The sequence below is a fragment of the Mirounga angustirostris genome, unplaced genomic scaffold, assembly GCF_029215605.1.
Source record: "Mirounga angustirostris isolate CCGP_5_RB_7025 unplaced genomic scaffold, mMirAng1.0.hap1 SCAF_5, whole genome shotgun sequence".
Taxonomy (NCBI): Eukaryota; Metazoa; Chordata; class Mammalia; order Carnivora; family Phocidae; genus Mirounga; species Mirounga angustirostris.
This window is the reverse complement of record NW_026991713.1, coordinates 136,536,471-136,554,755: the sequence shown is the minus strand read 5'-3', so window position 1 is coordinate 136,554,755 and position 18,285 is coordinate 136,536,471. Positions and strand designations below refer to the sequence as shown.

The window sequence follows — 18,285 nt, the reverse complement described above, 5'->3', positions numbered from 1 at the left end:
CAACCTCCCAAGTCTTCCAAGAAAAAGCCCACTGAAGCAGTCCTCAGATATAACTGAGGAGTTATGAGGAGTTAAACTAGAGTTATGGCAAAATTAAATCTAGAAATGAAACGGCTGAGCTTTACAAAATCTTAAGATTTGAAAAAATATTTCAACCTGGCGTTGAAAGTGGGCAGCCGTACACCATTCTGAGGTCTTGGTCAAGCTATCTTTCTTTTTTCTTTTCCCAAATGTGCCCTCCAAGGGATAGAAAACAGCTGTACTGGACTAGTGTTCTCATGCACAGTTCTGTGCTGGGGCAGCAGCGGAACCATCCTATGACTGTGGGATATCGAACATTCTCCATCCCTCACTCCTCCCAGCAGATGCTAATAACCTCCCCCCCCCCCCCGCCAGGGTTGTGAGCACCAAAAACGTGTCCAGATACGGTCAAATGTCAAAACTGGCCCCAAATGCAAACACCACTGATCTGATCAGATAATGAAACTTACCCAACATCAGGAGAAAAATCTGTGCCAAGTCCAGATTCAATTAAGGCTTTGTAGAAGGGGGAGTTGGGTCCACTGATCAAGAGTGAAGACAGAAGGTTTAACGTGAAGGCTTCAAACGTATCAGTGATGCTTCATTTAAAAACGGGGAGGGTGGGGGGTAGAGGGGGAGAGAAAAAGGGAAACTGTTGGCCTTCATAAATATTTTCAAAACCATTAAAATCACTACTAAATCAACACTTTTATTTCCAAAGAAGCAGATGTTCTACAAATGCTTGCATTTTAACTTTTAAGTTATATGGATAAAAGAAAGTAAACTGTTTTTTAGTCTGTAAAGCTCTCATAAACTAGACTATTTTGGAGTCCCGAACCATCAAGCTGACTTGGCTGCAGATCAAATGTCATCCCATCACAGCGCACCAAGGACTCTGACCTGTGTCATCTCAATTACAAGTGTGCTGTCCACACACAGACAAGAACAGTGAGGAGATGGGGCAGTCGGTCGAGCAGCACGGCCACCAAGGGCAGCCAAACCTGCCGCCGCACAGCTGAGGACACCTGCCTGCCCACGTGCCCGCAGTGACCACATCTCTACGATGACAGAGCTCCATGGGTGGTACCTTGTTTTGAAGCCAGTGTTCACTGTGCTCTCCTCATGCTCAATGGCATCCCACCCCCAGAAATGTTAACAACTGATGTCCGAGCCTGTTTTCTCCCCAGAAATAAGCTTTAAAATGCGGTAAGAAGTTACTTTTTTTTCTGGGTAGCTACTAAAGGCAATTACCCCCAAACCACCCCAGATGTTGTTAGCGTCTTCCCGGCCATCCAACAGCTGCTCAACTCCTAAATCCTCACCATTGAGCCATTTAATGTGGAGAGTTTGCCTCCAACCTGTCTAAGCTGCGCTTGTCCCACTTCACAACGGACACTTACTCTGGTAAGAGGAAGCTGACCCCAACGGTTGTTTGTTTAGAGGAACCTGCAGCCAGTGAGTCCGGGCCACATGTTATATGGAATTCTCTCTGTAAAACGATGTGATGCTTTAAGTAGGTACAGAGTACGAATGACTGGGTTTAAATAGAGTAAGTCACCATAGGTATAAAGGGGTCCAAGAGATGCTCTTTGCTAAATTTTCTTTTTCAAACAAGTAACCATGCCTTAGGGTAAAGAAGGTCTTACATTCAAGTCAGAGGCCACAACATTTGAAAATCTTATTACTGATACACAGTCTGACTCTTCACGTCAGTGTATTTAGTAGGTAAAAACACCGCCTACGCTCCGGATGGGGCACTTACTGGCTTATCCCAAGGCTTCTGAGCTGGCACTGCAGTGTTTGGCTCAATTTTCTCAAATTTACTCAGGGCTTCTTCGTGAATTTGTTTCAGATGCTGTTCTAATGGAAAATTGCCATAAGTGAAGAACCTGAAATGTTCAGAGAATATATTAGTCTATCTTAGTTTAAAAGATGAGAAATCAACAGAGGTGCCTTTTTGTAGAAAATAGAAGGTACACAGAGTAGGAAACTAAACTCACCTCATCCCACGGATACAACTAGGTAAAAGTTCCATTAGAGTAAATAATCCGGAAAACAACCCAAACACCAGCAGAACAAACTCCACAACTAAATGTAGAGAAGAGACCACACTGGAGAGGGTGGGAAGGGCAGAGTTGCTGAGGGAGCTAAACAGACCATGGGACTGTCTGCTGGAGGAAGGGACCTGCGGGCGGGAAGCAAAGGGTCACACCAGGGAGCCCACACAGAACATAAATCCCCTTAACATTTGGCTTTGAAGACCAGAGGGGCTGAATTTCACGAGTTCTTACAACCAGTGGGATTTCAACCTGCAACTTTAAAAATCAGCAGGCTCGGGCGCCTGGGTGGTTCAGTTGGTTAAGAGACTGCCTTCGGCTCAGGTCATGATCCTGGGATCGAGTCCCACATCGGGCTCCCTGCTCTGTGGGGAGCCTGCTTCTCCCTCTGCCTCAGACTCCCTCTGTCTCTCATGAATAAATAAAGAAAATCTTTAAAAAAAAAAAATCAGCAGGCTCCGTTCTGGGAGAACCTGGAGGGTGCTGGGAAACTGAGTCCCTGCAGAGCACAGTGAACAGCCAGTGGAGATACAGCACAGAAGCAGCAGTTTGAAAAAGACAGGGGCATAAAGCAAGGAGAGTGGTTGACTACCTCAGAGTGTCCCAGAGGGACAAGGTCATGGGAGACTCCTCCAGCAACAGAGGAGCTGGCAGGCACCACTTCCCAACCCTGCACCTCAGCAGAAGGGCGGCCACCCGCGGGAACCAACCAGCAACTCATGACTTCACCTGCTTCCATGCCTCCCCCCTGCAGCCAGGCCTGCCTCAGTCCCAGGGCTGTGGGTCCCCTCCCACAGAGGACCAGGGCACCCCTGGCCAAAACCATGTCTCTCCCAAAACACACATTCTGCAGGACCTCAGTCCCGGTGGTGGTGGCGGCCAGTCACCTCCAGCTGAGGACACACACACACACCCCTTGTTAGAACGGCATGCCCTGAGCACGTGCACTTTGCAGATCGCCCCACCAGACTCCAGTCTCCCCGGTGGCAGTGCTTCTCCTCTGGCAGAGGACCAGCGCCACCTTGTGAAAACTGCACACTGCCCACTACGCTCAAGAGCAGGGGAAACGGCTGACTTTCCTGACGCACAGAAACAGACGCTGAGAGCCAGACAAATGAGGGGACAGAGGAGTAAGGTCGAAATGGAAACACAGGACAAAACCAGAGCAAGAGACCTAAGCACAACAGAGATACGTCATATGCCTGATAGAGAATTTAAAGTGATGATCATAAAGATACTCACTGGACTCGAGAAAAGAGCAGAAGACCCATAAAGAGATAAAACAGAACCAATGAGAGATGAAGAACACAGTAACTGAAATTAAAGATACACCAGACAGAACAAATTGCAGACTGCAGGAAGCAGAACGAATCAGCAACCTGGACGACAGAACAATGGAAATTAATCAAGCTGAGCAGGTGACAGAAAAAAAATTATGCAAAATTACAAGACTTGCATAATAACATTTGCATTATATGGATTCCAGAGAAAAGAGGGTAGAAAATTTATGTGAAGAAATAACAACTGAAAACTCCCCTAATCCAGGCAAGTTAACAGACATCCAGATACAGGAGGCAGAGAGTGTCCAACGCCCCACAAAAAATCAACCCAGTGAGGTCTACATCAAGACACATAGTAATTAAAATGGCAAAAATCAGTGATAAAGAGAATTATAAAAGCAGAAAAAGAAGAAAGTTATGTAAAAGGGAAACCCAAGGAGGCTATTAGTGGGTTTTTCAACAGAAACACTGCAGGCCTGAAGGAGTGGCATGTCATATCAAAGTGCTAAATGGGAAAATCTGCAGCCAAGAACACTGTATCCAGAAAGCTGTCATTCAGAATAGAAGGTGAGATGAAGAGCTTCTCAGACAAACAAAAGTTAAATAAGTTTATGACCAGTAAAAAAGCCCTACAAGAAATGTTAATGGGGACTCTAAGTTGAAAGGGAAGACCATTAGTAAGAGTAAAAAAAGGAGGACACACAAAAGCAGTAAAAATAAGTATATCTGTAAAAACCAATCAAGGGTCTCTCAACATAAAAGGATGTAAAGTATGACACTATAACCTAAAACATGGGCAGCGGGGTGTAAAGAACGGGGTCAAATTTAAGCAACCATCAACTAAATAGAGACTGCTATGTGCAGAAGAGGTTATATACAAACCTAATGGTAACCACATATCAAAACCCAGTAACAGATATGAAGAAAAAAAAAGAAAAAACACAGAAAAGAATTTAAGTATGGCACTAAAAAATTTATGGCAAAAGAAGAGAGCAAGGAAGAGAGAGAAAAACCAGAAAAATAACCCTAATACAAGTAACAAAATGGCAATAAGTACATATGTATCAATAACTACTTTGAATGTAAATGGACTAAATGCTCCAATCAAAACACACAGGGTGACTGGTAAAAAAAACAAAACACAAGACCTATCCATATGCTGCCTACAAGAGACTCACCTCAGACCTAAAGACACCTGCAGACTGAAAGGGAAGGGATGGAAAACATTTCTCATGCAAACAGAAGTGAAAAGAAAGCTGGCTTAGCAATATTTACATTGGATGAAATAAACTTTAAAACAAAAACTGCAACAAGAGACAAAGAAGGACACTATATAATCATAAAGGGATCAATCCAACAGGAAGATACAACAATTACAAATACTTATGAACTCAACACAGAGCACCCAAATATATAACACAGTTAATAACAAATATAAAGGAACTAATCAATAATACAATAATAACAGGGGATTTTAACACCCCATTTACATCATTGGACAGATCATCTAAACAGGAAATCAACAAAGAAACAATGGCTTTGAATGACACATGGACCAGATGGACTTAACAGATACATTCAGAACATTCCACCCTAAAACAGAAACACATTCTTTTCAAGTGCATGTAGAACATTCTCCAGAATAGATTACATGTTAGGCCACAAAACAGGTCTCCACAAATTCAAAAAGATCAAAGTCATACCATGCATCTTTTCTGACCACAACACTATGAAATTAGAAATTATAAGAAAAAATCTGGAAAGACCACAAATACATGGAGATTAAATAACACGCTACTACACAATGAATGGGTCAACCAAGAAATCAAAGAGGAAATTAAAAAATACATGGAAACAAATGAAAATGAAAACACAACAGTCCAAAATCTTTGGGATTCAGCAAATGTTTTTAAGAGGGAAGTTTATTGCAATACAGGCCTACCTCAAGAAGGTAAACCTCAAGCAACCTAACCTTACACCTAAAACGAGCTAGAAAAATAACAAGGAAAACTCCAAACCCGCAGAAGGAAGGAAATAATTAAGATGAGAGCACAAGTAAGTGATACAGAAATTAAAAAAAATAGAACAGATGAAACCAGGAGCTGGTTCTTTGAAAAGATTAACAAAATTGATAAACCTCTAGCCAGGCTCATGGGAAAAAAAAGGGGGGGGGAAGAGGACCCAAATAAACAAAAACACTAATGAAAGAGGAGAAGTAACCACCAACACCACAGAAATACAAACATTTATAAAAGGATATCATGAAAAACTATATGCCAACAAACTGGACAACCTAGAAGAAATGGATACATTCCTAGAATCATATAAACCCAAAACTGAATCAGGAAGAAAGAGAACATTTGAACAGACCCATAAGCAGAAACAAAATTGAATCAGTAATCAAAAAACTCCCAATAAACAAAAGTCCAGGACCAATCGGCCTCACAGGTGAATTCTATGAAACATTTAAAGCAGAGTTAATACCTATTCTTCTCAAACTTTTCCAAAAAATAGAAGAGGAAGGAAAACTTGCAAATTCATTCTATGAGGCTAGCATTACCCTGATACCATAACCAGATAAAGATCCCACACACACACAAAGAGAACTACAGCCATCATCTCTGATGAACATAGATACAAAAATCCTCAACAAAACATTAACAATCTGAATCTAACAATATACTTAAAAAATCATTCACCGCGATCAAGTGGGATGTATTCCCAGGATGCAAAGATGGTTCAATATGCACAAGTGAATCAACATGCTACACTGCATCAATAAGAGAATGGATAAAAACCTTACGATCATTTCAAAAGACGCATAAAAAGCATCTGACAAAGTACAACATCCATTCATGATAAAAACCCTCAACAAAGTAGGTTTAAAGGAAACACGTCAACATAATAAAAGCCATATATGAAAAACCCACAGCTAACATCATACTCAATGGGGGAAAACTGAGAGCTTTCCCCACTGGTCAGGAACACGACAGGAATGTCCACTCTTACCCTTTTATTCAACATAGTACTGGAAGTCCTGGCCACAGCACTCAGACAAGAAAAAGGAATAAAAGGCATCCAAGTTGGTAAGGAAGAACTAAAACTTTCACTATCTGTAGATGACATTATATATAGAAAACCCTAAAGACTCCACCAAAAAAGTACTAGAACTGAATTAATTCAGTTAAGATTGCAGGATACAAATCAACATACAGAAATCCGTTGCATTTCTATACCCTAATAATGAAGTAGCTGAAAGAGAAATTAAGAAAACAATCCTATTCACAATTGCACCAAAAATAAAAAAAAAATACCTAGGAATATACTTAATCAAAGAGATGAAAGACCCGGACACTGAAAACTATAAAACACTGATGAAAGAAATCAAAGTTGACACAAATGGAAAGCTATTCTATGCTCACAGGTTGGAAGAACCAATACTGTTAAAACTACCCAAAGCAATCTACAGATTTAATGCAATCCCTATCAAAATACCAACACCATTTTCCACAGAACTACAACAAACAATCCTAAAATTTGTATTGAACCACAAAAGAACCCCAAGAGCCAAAGCAATGTTGAATAAGAACAAAGCCACAATACCAAGATTTCAAGATATACTACAAAGCTTTAGTAATCAAAATAGTATGGTACTGTTACAAAAAGACACATAAATCAATGGAACAAAATAGAACACCCAGAAATGAACCCATGATCATATGGTCAATTAATCTTCAACACTGCAGGAAAGAATATACAATGGGAAAAAGACAGTATCTTTAATAAATGGCATTGGGAAAACTGAACAGCAACATGCAAAAGAATGATAGTGGACCACTTTCTTAAACCATACACAAAAATAAATTGGACTTAGGATTGAAATGTCAGGCCTGAAACATAAAAATCCTAGAAGAGAGCACAGGCAGAAATCCATCTGAGATGGGCTGTAACAATTTCTTTCTAGATAGGTCACCTGAGGCAAGGGAAATAAAAGGAAAATTAAACTCCTGGGACTACACCAAAATAAAAAACATCTGCACAGTAAAGGAAACAGTCAACAAAACTAAGACACCTCAACATAATAAAAGCCATATATGAAAAACCCACAGCTAACATCATACTCAATGCGGAAAAAGAATGGGAGAAGATATTTGTAAATGACATCTCTGATAAAGGGTGAATATCCTAAATAAAGAACTTCTACAACTCAACACCAAAGAACCCCAAGTAATCCAATTAAAAAACAGGCAGAAGACATGAACAGACAGTTCTCCAAAGAAGACATCCAGATGGCCAACAGACACATGAAAAGATGTTCAACATCACTGATCATCATGGAAATCCAAATCAAAACCACAATGAGATACCACCTCACACGTGTCAGAATGGCTAAAATCAACAACACAAGAAACAACAGATGTTGGCGAGGATGTGGAGAAAGGGGAACCTTCTTACACTGTTGGTGGGAATGCAAGCTGGTGCAGCCACTGTGTACATACCCGTGTTTATTGCAGCATTATTTACAATAACCTAGATACAGAAACAGCCCAAGTGTCCAACTACAGATGATTCAATAAAGAAGATACGGTATATACGTACAATGGAATATTACTCAGCCATAAAAAAGAATGAAATCTTGCCATTTGCTCTGACATGGATGAAGCTAGAGAGTATTATGCTAAGTGAAATAAGTCAGTCAGAGAAAGACAAATACCATATGATTTCACTCATGTGGAATTTAGGAAAACAAATGAACAAAGGGAAAAAAAAAAAGAGACAAACTGAAAAAAACAATCTTAACTCTAGAGAACACACTGATGGTTACCAGAGGGAACGTGGTGGGGACAACGGGGGAAATAGGTGATGGGGAATCTTGATGAGCCCTGAATAATATATGGAAGTGCTGAATGAAGATACTTTACACCTGAAACTAATATAACACTGTATGTTAACTACAGTAGAATTACAATAAAACTTAAAAATGGAAGGTACGCTGGGGCACCTAGGTGGCTCAGTTGGTTAAGCATTTGACTTTGGCTCAGGTCATCATCTCAGGGTCCTGGGATCAAGCCCCACATCAGGTGCCCTGCTCAGCGGGGAGTCTGCTTCTCGCTCTGCCCTTCCCTACCCTGCCAGTGTTCTCTAATAAAATCTTAAAAAAAAAAAAAAAAAAATAGAAGGTACACATACATAGCACCTAATAATAAAACTGTTCCCATATTGAAATGAAGTTTGTATAGAAATACATTCTGTTCCCTTTTTTTTAAGATTTGAGAGTGAGAGTGCCCTCCGGGGGAGGGGGGGGGCAGAGGGAAAGGAAATCCTCAAGGAGATTCCTCGCTGAGCAGGGAGCCCAACGTTGGGCTCAATGCCAGGACCTTGGGACCACGACCTGAGTCAGAGGCAGACACTTAACTGACTGAGTCACCCAGGTGTCCTTCTGTTCACTTACTTTGACTACAAAGACCAGATAGAGGCTTTGACCCTTTTTATAAAAAATACAAATCATGCAAAAGTGATTAATTAAGTGTAAATCTGCCACAAGTTGCTCTTTATTTTAAATGTACTATAAAGGTGTTTCAAAAACAAAGTAACTGATATGTTAAAATATTTGATGGTCTTAGCTACAGGAAGATAGTAATCCATCTACCACTGACAAATTAAGAACTTCACAAAATTCAATCTTAGGCTACAAATTTCAGATTACATGTTTTTAAGACAACACATTTATCCATCCAGGGGAAAAAGGGTACAATGACACAGCTGATTTCTTTTTCCTTTAATACGCTGTTGTCTGAGCTAAGACTCATAGATACAGAAAATAGATTGGTGGTTGCCAAGGCAGGGGGTGGATGAAATCTGTAGAAGGGGTCCAAGGTTCTAGTTGTAAGATGAGTAAGTCATGAGGACATAATGTACAGCATGCTGACTGTAGTTAACAATAGTGTATCTTATATTTAAAAGTTGCGAAGAGAACAGATCTTAACAGTTCTCATCATAAGAAAAAACCATTTGTAACTATGTGCAGTGATAATGTTACCTGGATTTATTGTGGTGATCAATTCACGGTATATGCATGACCCAAATCATTTTGTTGTACACCTAAGGCTAATACAATGCTATATGTCAATTATATCCCAATAAAATAAACACATCTGACTTTGGGAGCTAATATCTTAAAGATCCTTTAAAAATGTCCGCTCAATGGTTTAGAGTGGCACTCCAATAACAAGTAGCATCCCTGGCGTCCAGGGAGACCCTCTAAATGCCTGTCTCCACTTGGTTGGAGGACTCCTTGGAAAGAAGTAGCTACAGATCTGGAGCAGAAGGAGCCTGGATTTGGGGGGCACAGAAACTAGTTACTGAAAACTAAGAAGACATAAGACGAGCTTAAAGGAATTCCCCTGGGACACAGCTGAAACAATTTGAGCATAAAAAAAATAAGTAAATAAATCAAAGTTGCCAGCAAACCAATCCAGCAGATGGCCTGTGTCTACAGGGAGAAAAACAGAGCTTTACACAGAATATATGGGCCTCATTTGGCTCAAACATATATTTTGGGTACTAGCGGAAAATCTGGATTTGGAATAAGTAGTAGGTGCTTTCACGCAAGTGTTTGTTAAATGTGAATATAGTACTATGTCCCAAAATATCTTTATGTTTCAGGGTCATAAATTTAAATATTAGAGGTAAACCATCATGATGACTGTAATCTCCTTTAAAATATGTTGACAAAGAATATTATGTGGTATGTGTATAAAGTTCATTATTCTAGGCTCTATATTTTTCTGTATGCTTGAAAGTTTTCATAACCAAAATTTAAATTCTTTTACATTTAAAGTAATCTTGAAAATATGATTTTCCATCAGTGTTTGATTTATAAATACACATACTGGTGTTTTACTACTATTAACATCTTAAACAAGCAATTGGGTCACAAAGCAAGTATCCCAGGTTTAGTGAAGGGCAACCACCATTTCGGGAGCACTTCCCTGGCAGGGGCTGCAAGCTCTCCGGGTCCCAGGTCAGCCTCAGGAGGGGACAGTAGCCTGCACTCCCGTGTTAAACATCAGAAAGCTGAGGCACAGGGAGGGAGCGTGACAGCATACGGCTCCTCCTTCATGAGGTGGTGTCACCATCATGCTGGGCACGTAAATTCTTGCTATAGACGTTCAGAATGAGCATCCACAAAAGAGAGAGGCAATCCATTGTGAAGAATCCTCTAAATTTATACAGTTCTTCACAAACAATTCTTCGCCAAATGTGAGAGAAGCCATGTCATTTAGTGTATGCAAATGAGTCTACTCTTAATCAACCCACCATTAATTAAACTATAAAAATGAAATTACCTAGCATTACTGGGGTGGTAATGGGTAGCATGGAACTGTTTAAGCTGCTCCCACGTGAGGTCTGGGATGCACAACGGATGGCCCCCGGAGATCACCGAGTACGTGTGGTCAGGCAGGAGTCGGTTCTGAAGGTGCTGCGAGAATATCTTCTCGTTGTCTGTCTTCAAATTTAAAAAAAATATATAAGTGTGTGAAAAATAACACCCAGTGTTATGTTACAATGCAGCAAATTAATCACATTCTGGGAGCAATTCAAACTGTCGCAGTGGTAAACAAGGCGGTCCATGCAGATCCTAACAAAGCATGCAACTCATTCACAATCTCCACACAGGACCCAAAGATCAGGGGTCTCGCAAGAAAAAACACTCTGCAGTGTGCATGGGCCACCAGCAAAGGCACAGCTGAGGGCCAAGGGAGGGACGTGCGAACCAAGGAAAGAATCACAAGGGTCCCTGCCCATGAGCTGCAGGAAGGGGTCCCATTGGCTTCTGGAGCAAGAGCTGTGACTGTAACTTGAGTTTCCAGAAGGTGCTGGAAGAAATGAGGCCCGAATCAAGTAGCCCCATTTGTCAGAGCAGGACTCCAAAGTCAGAGGGGCTGGGAGGATGGGCCCAGAGGAGAGGTTCTCAAACTGCCCAGTCTCAAGATCCTTCATACTCCTAAAAATCAATGAGGACCCCAAAGACCTTTTGATGATGTGGGTTTCCTGATTACACAAGAGTGTGTGTGTACACATAATTTTTCTGTGTTAGAAATTAAAGCTGAGACATTTTAAAAGGTTACTTATTCACTCATTATCTTAACCCATCAGTACATGTTATCAAATATTTTTTTGGAAAACTTTCTCAGAACAAAGCAGAAATATCACTGAGAAAAATAGCACTGTTTTGCACATTTTGCAAATCTCCTTAATGTCTGGCTTAATGAGAGACAGCTAGACTCTATCTGCTTCTGTATCCTATAAACTATTTCAAAACATGTAATGCAGGCTTGGGGAAACTCCCGAATGAGAAAAAAAGACAAGTTCTTATCACTGTCATGCAGCTTTCATCTGACAGACCTCCTGCAGACCACAAACCAGGGGTCCCACCCCACAGCTCAAGAGCTGCTTGCTGCCACAAGGGCCCTAGAAAATCGGGAGCGTGGTCCTCTATTGTCCTATGGCTGGTGCTCACTGCACTGTCCCCCGGCTAGTCCAACAAGTCCCACATGAGAAGTGCATCAAATGATATAAGAGAACGTCCACTGTCTTCCAGACCCTTTTACATCCCGATATTTTACACAGAAAGATCACCGGAACAGTTTTAAAAAGGAAAAAAAAACTCACAAATACTCCCTTCATTTCATTAAAGACGACTCCTTTAAAGGTCAAGGGTGTCTGGGGGTCCTTCGGATTCTCATGTTCTAGTCGCCATCCTTCCTGCCTAAATAACGGTAAGTAATTACACAATGATAATGACTCCAATACTAAAGTCTAAATTAATTAATCATTACGTACCAGAAATCTAGTTCCCGCAAGCATGGGAAAAAGGCTGCATCCAAATACACAGATAGGAGATTCTGGAAGTCCTTGGGATTTTGTGTGGAAAATGGGTACAGAGTATAGTCGCTAGCTGGGTATAAATGAAAAGATTTTAAAAATTCGACAGATTCCCACAGGAATGTGCCACTTCCAGCCCCACCCCCAGCCCCCCACCCTGAGCCCTTACTGTCCCGGGCAGGCCTGGCTGGGGGCGGGCGGAAGGGGCACAGCCAGCCATGACCTCACACGTCTACACTGAGGGCCTGACCCGCAGGATGCGGACACAGCACACCGCTTACCTGGAGGCCTGGGCACTTCTCTGCGCCCAGCAGAAGCCCACGTGCTGCCCGAGTTCCTAGAAATCAACTCAAACACCACCACTGCCATATTCACATATGCCACCGAGCTCAAATTTTATAGCAACATCTCCAAAAGAATATTTTGACCTTTTCCAGAAAAATGTCAGATATGCCTTTTCCCTAAAACTACAGTTTTTATAATGCGACCACAATGTGGCTTTCCTAAAGGATTCCGCTTCCAGCAGCTTTGCAGCAGACCAGAGGACGGTGTGTGTGCTCTGGTCTACAGGCTGCCAGCCTCACCCCCCGCCGCAAGGAGGGGACCCCGCATGGTTCGGCCGTGGATGCCTGCTCACCTGTGAAAGCGTTCATGAACGTGGACAGCGAGCGATTGAGCATCTTGAAGAAGGGATCTCTGCACGGGTATTTGCGAGAGCCGCACAAGACGGTATGCTCCAGCACGTGCGGGACGCCGGTGCTGTCCATGGGCGTGGTGCGGAACTGCACGCTGCGCAAGACAAGAGAAGCAAGCCCAAGGCTCAGGCGGAGGGCACGGCTACGGCCGTGACTGCACGTATGACCACTCGGACCACCCAACCGCTCACCAACACGGTCTCCGACGACAACCTAGAAAACCACTAATTCAGACTCTGAGCTTTTACTCTAGGCAGCTGAGGACATAAACTCATTTCACCTTTTCCTTCGGTTTTCAGGATACAGTCTATAAAAATAAAACCTGGGTGAACGAGGATTTTAAACTATGTAACGTATGGCAGACATTCTCGGTGGAACGTGCTCTCACGATGCCCCCACGCACCTGAACAAGTTGTTGGTGTCTTCTCTGGCCAAGTGCAAGTATTCTGCTCCTGTGCTGTCATGGCTGAGCTTCACTGCGGTCAGGGACAGTTCAGGGATGGCCGTTACCTGAATGAACAAGAAATACTGGACAGGTAAACTCAGATGGGAAGGCGTTCGGCACAGGTATGGTTATACTGCAGGACCTGGCCTGTGTCATCAGGCAACAGTCGGGACTGGAGGCTCATCAGAAACCACCTTGTTCAAACCCTGAATCTCACAAACGAGCCAAGTAAGACCTATGTACCTGACCATCCTAGGCGCCTTTTCTTTTTGCATGCTTACTATCTGCTAGACTTTTCTGAATAGTGCCCGGGGAACCCTTTGAGGAAGGGATCCTCACCCCCATCTGCAGATGGAAACGCTGAGACTCAGAGGGATGGTCAGACAGGGATGCAGACCCCATCTCTCACACCAGGCTACACTGAAGGAGTCCTGCTCTCGCCTACGATGCCTGCAGTTGGCTTCCTTTTATACACATCATGGCAGGAATGCTCAGAATGGCCCCGCTGGGAGGTAAATGCTGGAGTGGGCCATAGCCTGGGACTGAACTGTGCCTCATCTGGTTTATGCAGTTCTGAGGAATTCCCAGGGGTGCGCTGGGGTATCACCAGTTACCTGCTCCTAGTGGGAGGGTCCAAATCACCTCCAATAAAAACAAACACATCCTGACCCCGAGGACGGCAGTCTCCTAGCCATGTAAGCCTCCCAAAAGTTCCCGTGGTTGTTGGCACCTTAGAAAGTGTTATATGGTCCAACCATGCCAGGGGCCTCTCCCTTTCAATCACAATAGCGCATCACTACGATAGCCACACCATTTATCACCACTTTTCAGAGGCTGTGAAGGTAAACTGTCTGTGCTTACACAGCAAGCTACCAGCAGGGCAGAGGTTAGAACTCAGGTGTCCCGAGCGTGCTGTGGGGGCCTTCCACGCAAACATTACTTGAAGAGGCCTGTGATGCCGGCTTAGTTTACAAGTATTAAATTATCTATATCTAAGAACTTACTTTGTAAGAGATGATCTACGCATTTAAAATCAGTTCAGTGAACTGTCTGCCTCCAAACCTCTTTCACGGGAACTACTCCTCAAACAAGGATCATTGTTTTATCAGAAGTTTCTGTAACACTTAAAAAATACAGAAACAGAACTCTGAGGTCCTCCTTAACAGTCACTATTCTACATCCAAGCTCCTCTGCATGGCCTTTAGGGACCTCACACATGCTCTCACCCACTGTCGTGAGCCCCTCCCTCAAGTTAACTGGCCCCCCAGAACCCTGCCTGGAACTACCACCATGGGCACATCCAGCCCTCCGTCTTCCACTTACATACCCCTCCATTCTCCGTGAACCTGTCCCCATGCCCCTCCAGCAGAGCACCCTCTCCTCCCGTCTTCCTCTTGGTCTCATCACGTTCCCCCTCGTACTGCAGCCGCACTTGTATCCTTCTGGACTGTGAGCTGCCTGCCTTTTGAGTCTGGTACAAGTGTTACCCACAGCATGAAGCCAACTGGGCCAGTCAGTGATGTGAAAAGCATATTTTTCAGTTACTGCGTTAAAAGAAAAAAACACTGTGAACGTACAGGCCCACGATCTCTTTACTCAGATGGCTCAAAAACCAAGTTTTTGTGGGTGGAGCAAACTCATGTGCTAGGAAAACGTGACCCACACAGATGTGGGGCAGTCTGAGCACAGTGAACAGTCGCATGTGTGGATGCACAAACATCAGTGTGTGTGTGACTCCAAATCTAGAGACATTAGGCTTCAAGGGGCTGGGTTGAGGGAAGGGACTGGGGATCCCTTATTTAAGAATCAGGAAATTCTTTCACTTGCAAACTCCACTCAGTAGACCCCACTGTGAAACAGGGAGGAACCAGGGCAGGGACAGAGACGCCAGCTCCCCCTGGGGTCTGGGCTGTGCAACAAGCTGGGCCGTGCACACCTGGCTTACGGTGAACCCGTGGATCTGCTCTCCCACCTCGTGCTGCCGAGCTCTCTCACAAGCGCTGGTGCCCGTCCTCCTCCACGCTCGGGGGCCGGCACTGATCCACGGGAGGAAAGGGACCAAGGTTAGCTGCTCCTGCAGGACAACTGTGCGGCTACCGTAATTCAGCAACATCACGAAAACATTTTCACGTCATCAAAACATTTCAAATAAAAATTAAACCTTACACCTTACAAACAGATTCCAGAAAACTGATTTCTGGATTCTTTAGTTCTTTCAATTTTATTATCTTTATCTCTACTCAGCTAAAGCTTCATATCAACTAATAATTGCATGTTCCAAGCCTTTTATATGTAAATGCTCATGAATAACTATAATTATGTAACCAATTTTCCTTACCTGTATAAAAAACAACTCTCATGTTAAACTGACTTTTTCCATCTCAGTACACAGTATCGCAATAACTCCCATTACGCATCTATGAAACTGGTAAAAAGTAAGAAATCTATCATTGTCAGGACTGCCTAAACTGCAACTAGGTGTGCAAATAGTAACAATTCCCGAAAAACATTTGGCATCATTTAAATTAGCAACTATTCACCTCCGTATGTGTGTCCTGGAGAACTTATACTCATCATGTACCAGCACACACCCTTTATGTTGGCACCATTCCTAAGAGTTCCAAACTCCACCAACCAGGACATCCATCATCAGAATGGATAAATTGGGGACTATTCAATACATGAAATAAGCTTAGCCATGAATATGGATGGACTACAACCACACTAACAAAAATGTGGGTCACATAATTCTAAACCAAAAAAAAAAAAAAAAAATTACAAAGGCTAGACACAGTATCATCCTACTGTGTTGTACGAATACATGTAGATGGTAAAAATATAAAGAAAAACCAACAATACGGATGGAGCTAGGCAGTATTATGCTAAGTGAAATGAGTCAGAGAAAGACAAAGGCCATATGATGTCACTCATATGTGTAATAAGAAACAAACGAGCAAAGGGGAAAAAAGAGAGGCGAATCAAGAAACAGACTCTTAACTGCGGAGAACAAACTGTTACCAGAGAGGTGGGTGGGGATATGGGGGAAAAGAAACTGTTGATCCATTGACTCCTGCAGCTGCTGTATCTCTGGAGCTTACTTACTCTTACATATATACATAGATCTATAAAGCAAGGAAACAAACCAGGAGAGAGATCATATCTAAGAGGGAGAGAGGGCCAATCATTTAGGGGTAACCTTAATCTGGGTAACGGTGACACTATTTTTAAATATTTTCCCTCTCAACTGTATTATATGCTTTAAAGAATTTTCTACATTATTATATCTCACAAAAAATATTTCTTTTGAAGAAGATACATACAGAAACAGAAAAAAAAACACTGATTCAGTCGTTATCAGGTAACATTATGAAGATGTGCGATCATCAGCCAACACTTTCCTTACTGACCTAGCTAATTTTAGAAGTATGGAATCGAGGATTTTAAGATGTTTTTTACCATCAAGAACACAACCCCCCAAAATAAATGCTCATGCTGAAAATGCAGAAAAAGCCTGAGGCAACATGGGCTTTCCCCCATATACTTCCTGGTACCCAACCACACACATGAATAATGCCCCTGCTGCCGAATTCAAACACACCACCTGGGAACCCAAAAACGAACACCCCGGGCTTTTTCATATGGGCTAACAGCTAAACTGCCCCATAAAATAAACAAGGTTTTGTGAATTAGCATGAAACAAAACTTATCTACAAACTCATAGAGCGTGATCATTCAAGGCTGGATTGTATCTTTTTTTCATAAATCTAGTCATTTTAAAAAACTTCAATTTCTGGAAGCTCCAATTTTATTAAGAACACTGCAGTTTAAAAGCACTTCGTGTGGAAGCCTCGGGTGTCTTGAGGGCTCCCTGCTCACAAGTCGAAGACATGGGAGCAATCATGTTAATGAGAACCACAAGCTGGCGATTACCTTAATTACACGTATTAAAATCCACATCAATGACCATTTTCACTTCAAAAGCCCTGACAATCCGCACACAAGGCCACCCACTCTGGGATCGCCTGAGGTCCCAGGGGCACGGGGGCTCCTCGGGCCTCGACCCGCTTTACCCGCAGGCTTTCCTGGCGCGGCTCCCAACCCTGACAACTGGCCCGGAACTCCTTTCCTTTGGCGGGGGGATGCGATGTGAGGGGGACCCACTGCACCGTCCCTCACCCAGGCTCTGCAAGGCTCCCCGGGCGAGGGGCGTCGGGGTCCGGGAGCCCCAGAACAGGGAGCTGTGGTGCGGCACCGCCGGGCCGGGACAAGACCCTGGAGGCCCCGGGTTCTCCCCCACGCCGGGACCGCCCCTGCCGCCTTTCGCTCTCGCCTCCTTCCTCTCCGACTTCTCTCGCTCCTGCCCGTGTCTCACCCGCCATTCAGCCGCCTCAGGAAGCAAGGAAGCCTCCGGCCGCAGCGCCACATGGCTAGTGACCCGCACCAGGTCCCCGTCGAAGCTTTACTTACCCAGACGCACGGCGCGGGGGCGTGACGCATCGGCCGCGACTCTCATTGGTCAGCGGGCACGGTGGCGCTCTCTCCAATAGGCTGGCGAGGAAAAGGGTGGGCTCCTGATGCGGCGGGGCAGGACTCGGAGGCCGCGGGGCGCGGGGTGGGCGGGGCAATAGGCGGAGGAGTGTCGCGGGCCTTGGAGCCCACGAGAATGGCGGGGGCGGGGCTTGCGTGCGGAGCCCGGGGCTGGAACGGAGAGGGGCGGAGCCCGGCGGGGGCGCAGCAGAGGGCAGAGTCCGGGGCGTGCATGGGGAGGGGCGTGAGCGATAGGGGGCGGGCCTGCGCAGGGGAGGGGCGGGGACTGTGAAGGCGAGGAGCGGAGACTGTGTAGGCGAGGGGCGGGGACTGAGCAGGAGAGGGCGGGACTGAGCGGAGGGGCGGGCCTG

At 44.0% G+C, this 18,285-nt stretch overlaps 1 protein-coding gene across 10 annotated transcripts in view; it reads right to left on the bottom strand.

Annotated features, from left to right (window-relative positions):
* Positions 1 to 17,858, bottom strand: part of PITRM1 (pitrilysin metallopeptidase 1) — a 44,096-nt gene extending 26,238 nt beyond the window's left edge. For 2 of the 10 annotated variants that reach the window (XM_064592143.1, XM_064592146.1), the window contains exons 1-10: positions 17,760 to 17,847; positions 15,324 to 15,480; positions 13,346 to 13,470; positions 12,885 to 13,036; positions 12,206 to 12,320; positions 12,035 to 12,131; positions 10,708 to 10,868; positions 1,784 to 1,910; positions 1,422 to 1,510; positions 492 to 620 (exon numbers count right to left, since the gene is read on the bottom strand). In XM_064592143.1, the coding sequence (XP_064448213.1) occupies positions 492 to 620; positions 1,422 to 1,510; positions 1,784 to 1,910; positions 10,708 to 10,868; positions 12,035 to 12,131; positions 12,206 to 12,320; positions 12,885 to 13,036; positions 13,346 to 13,470; positions 15,324 to 15,480; positions 17,760 to 17,812 (1,205 nt within the window). In that variant the 5' untranslated portion in view covers positions 17,813 to 17,847. The other 8 variants (XM_045874493.2, XM_045874494.2, XM_045874495.2 and 5 more) reach the window with 8 other exon arrangements.
* Between the last annotated feature and the right edge of the window lie 427 nt (positions 17,859 to 18,285).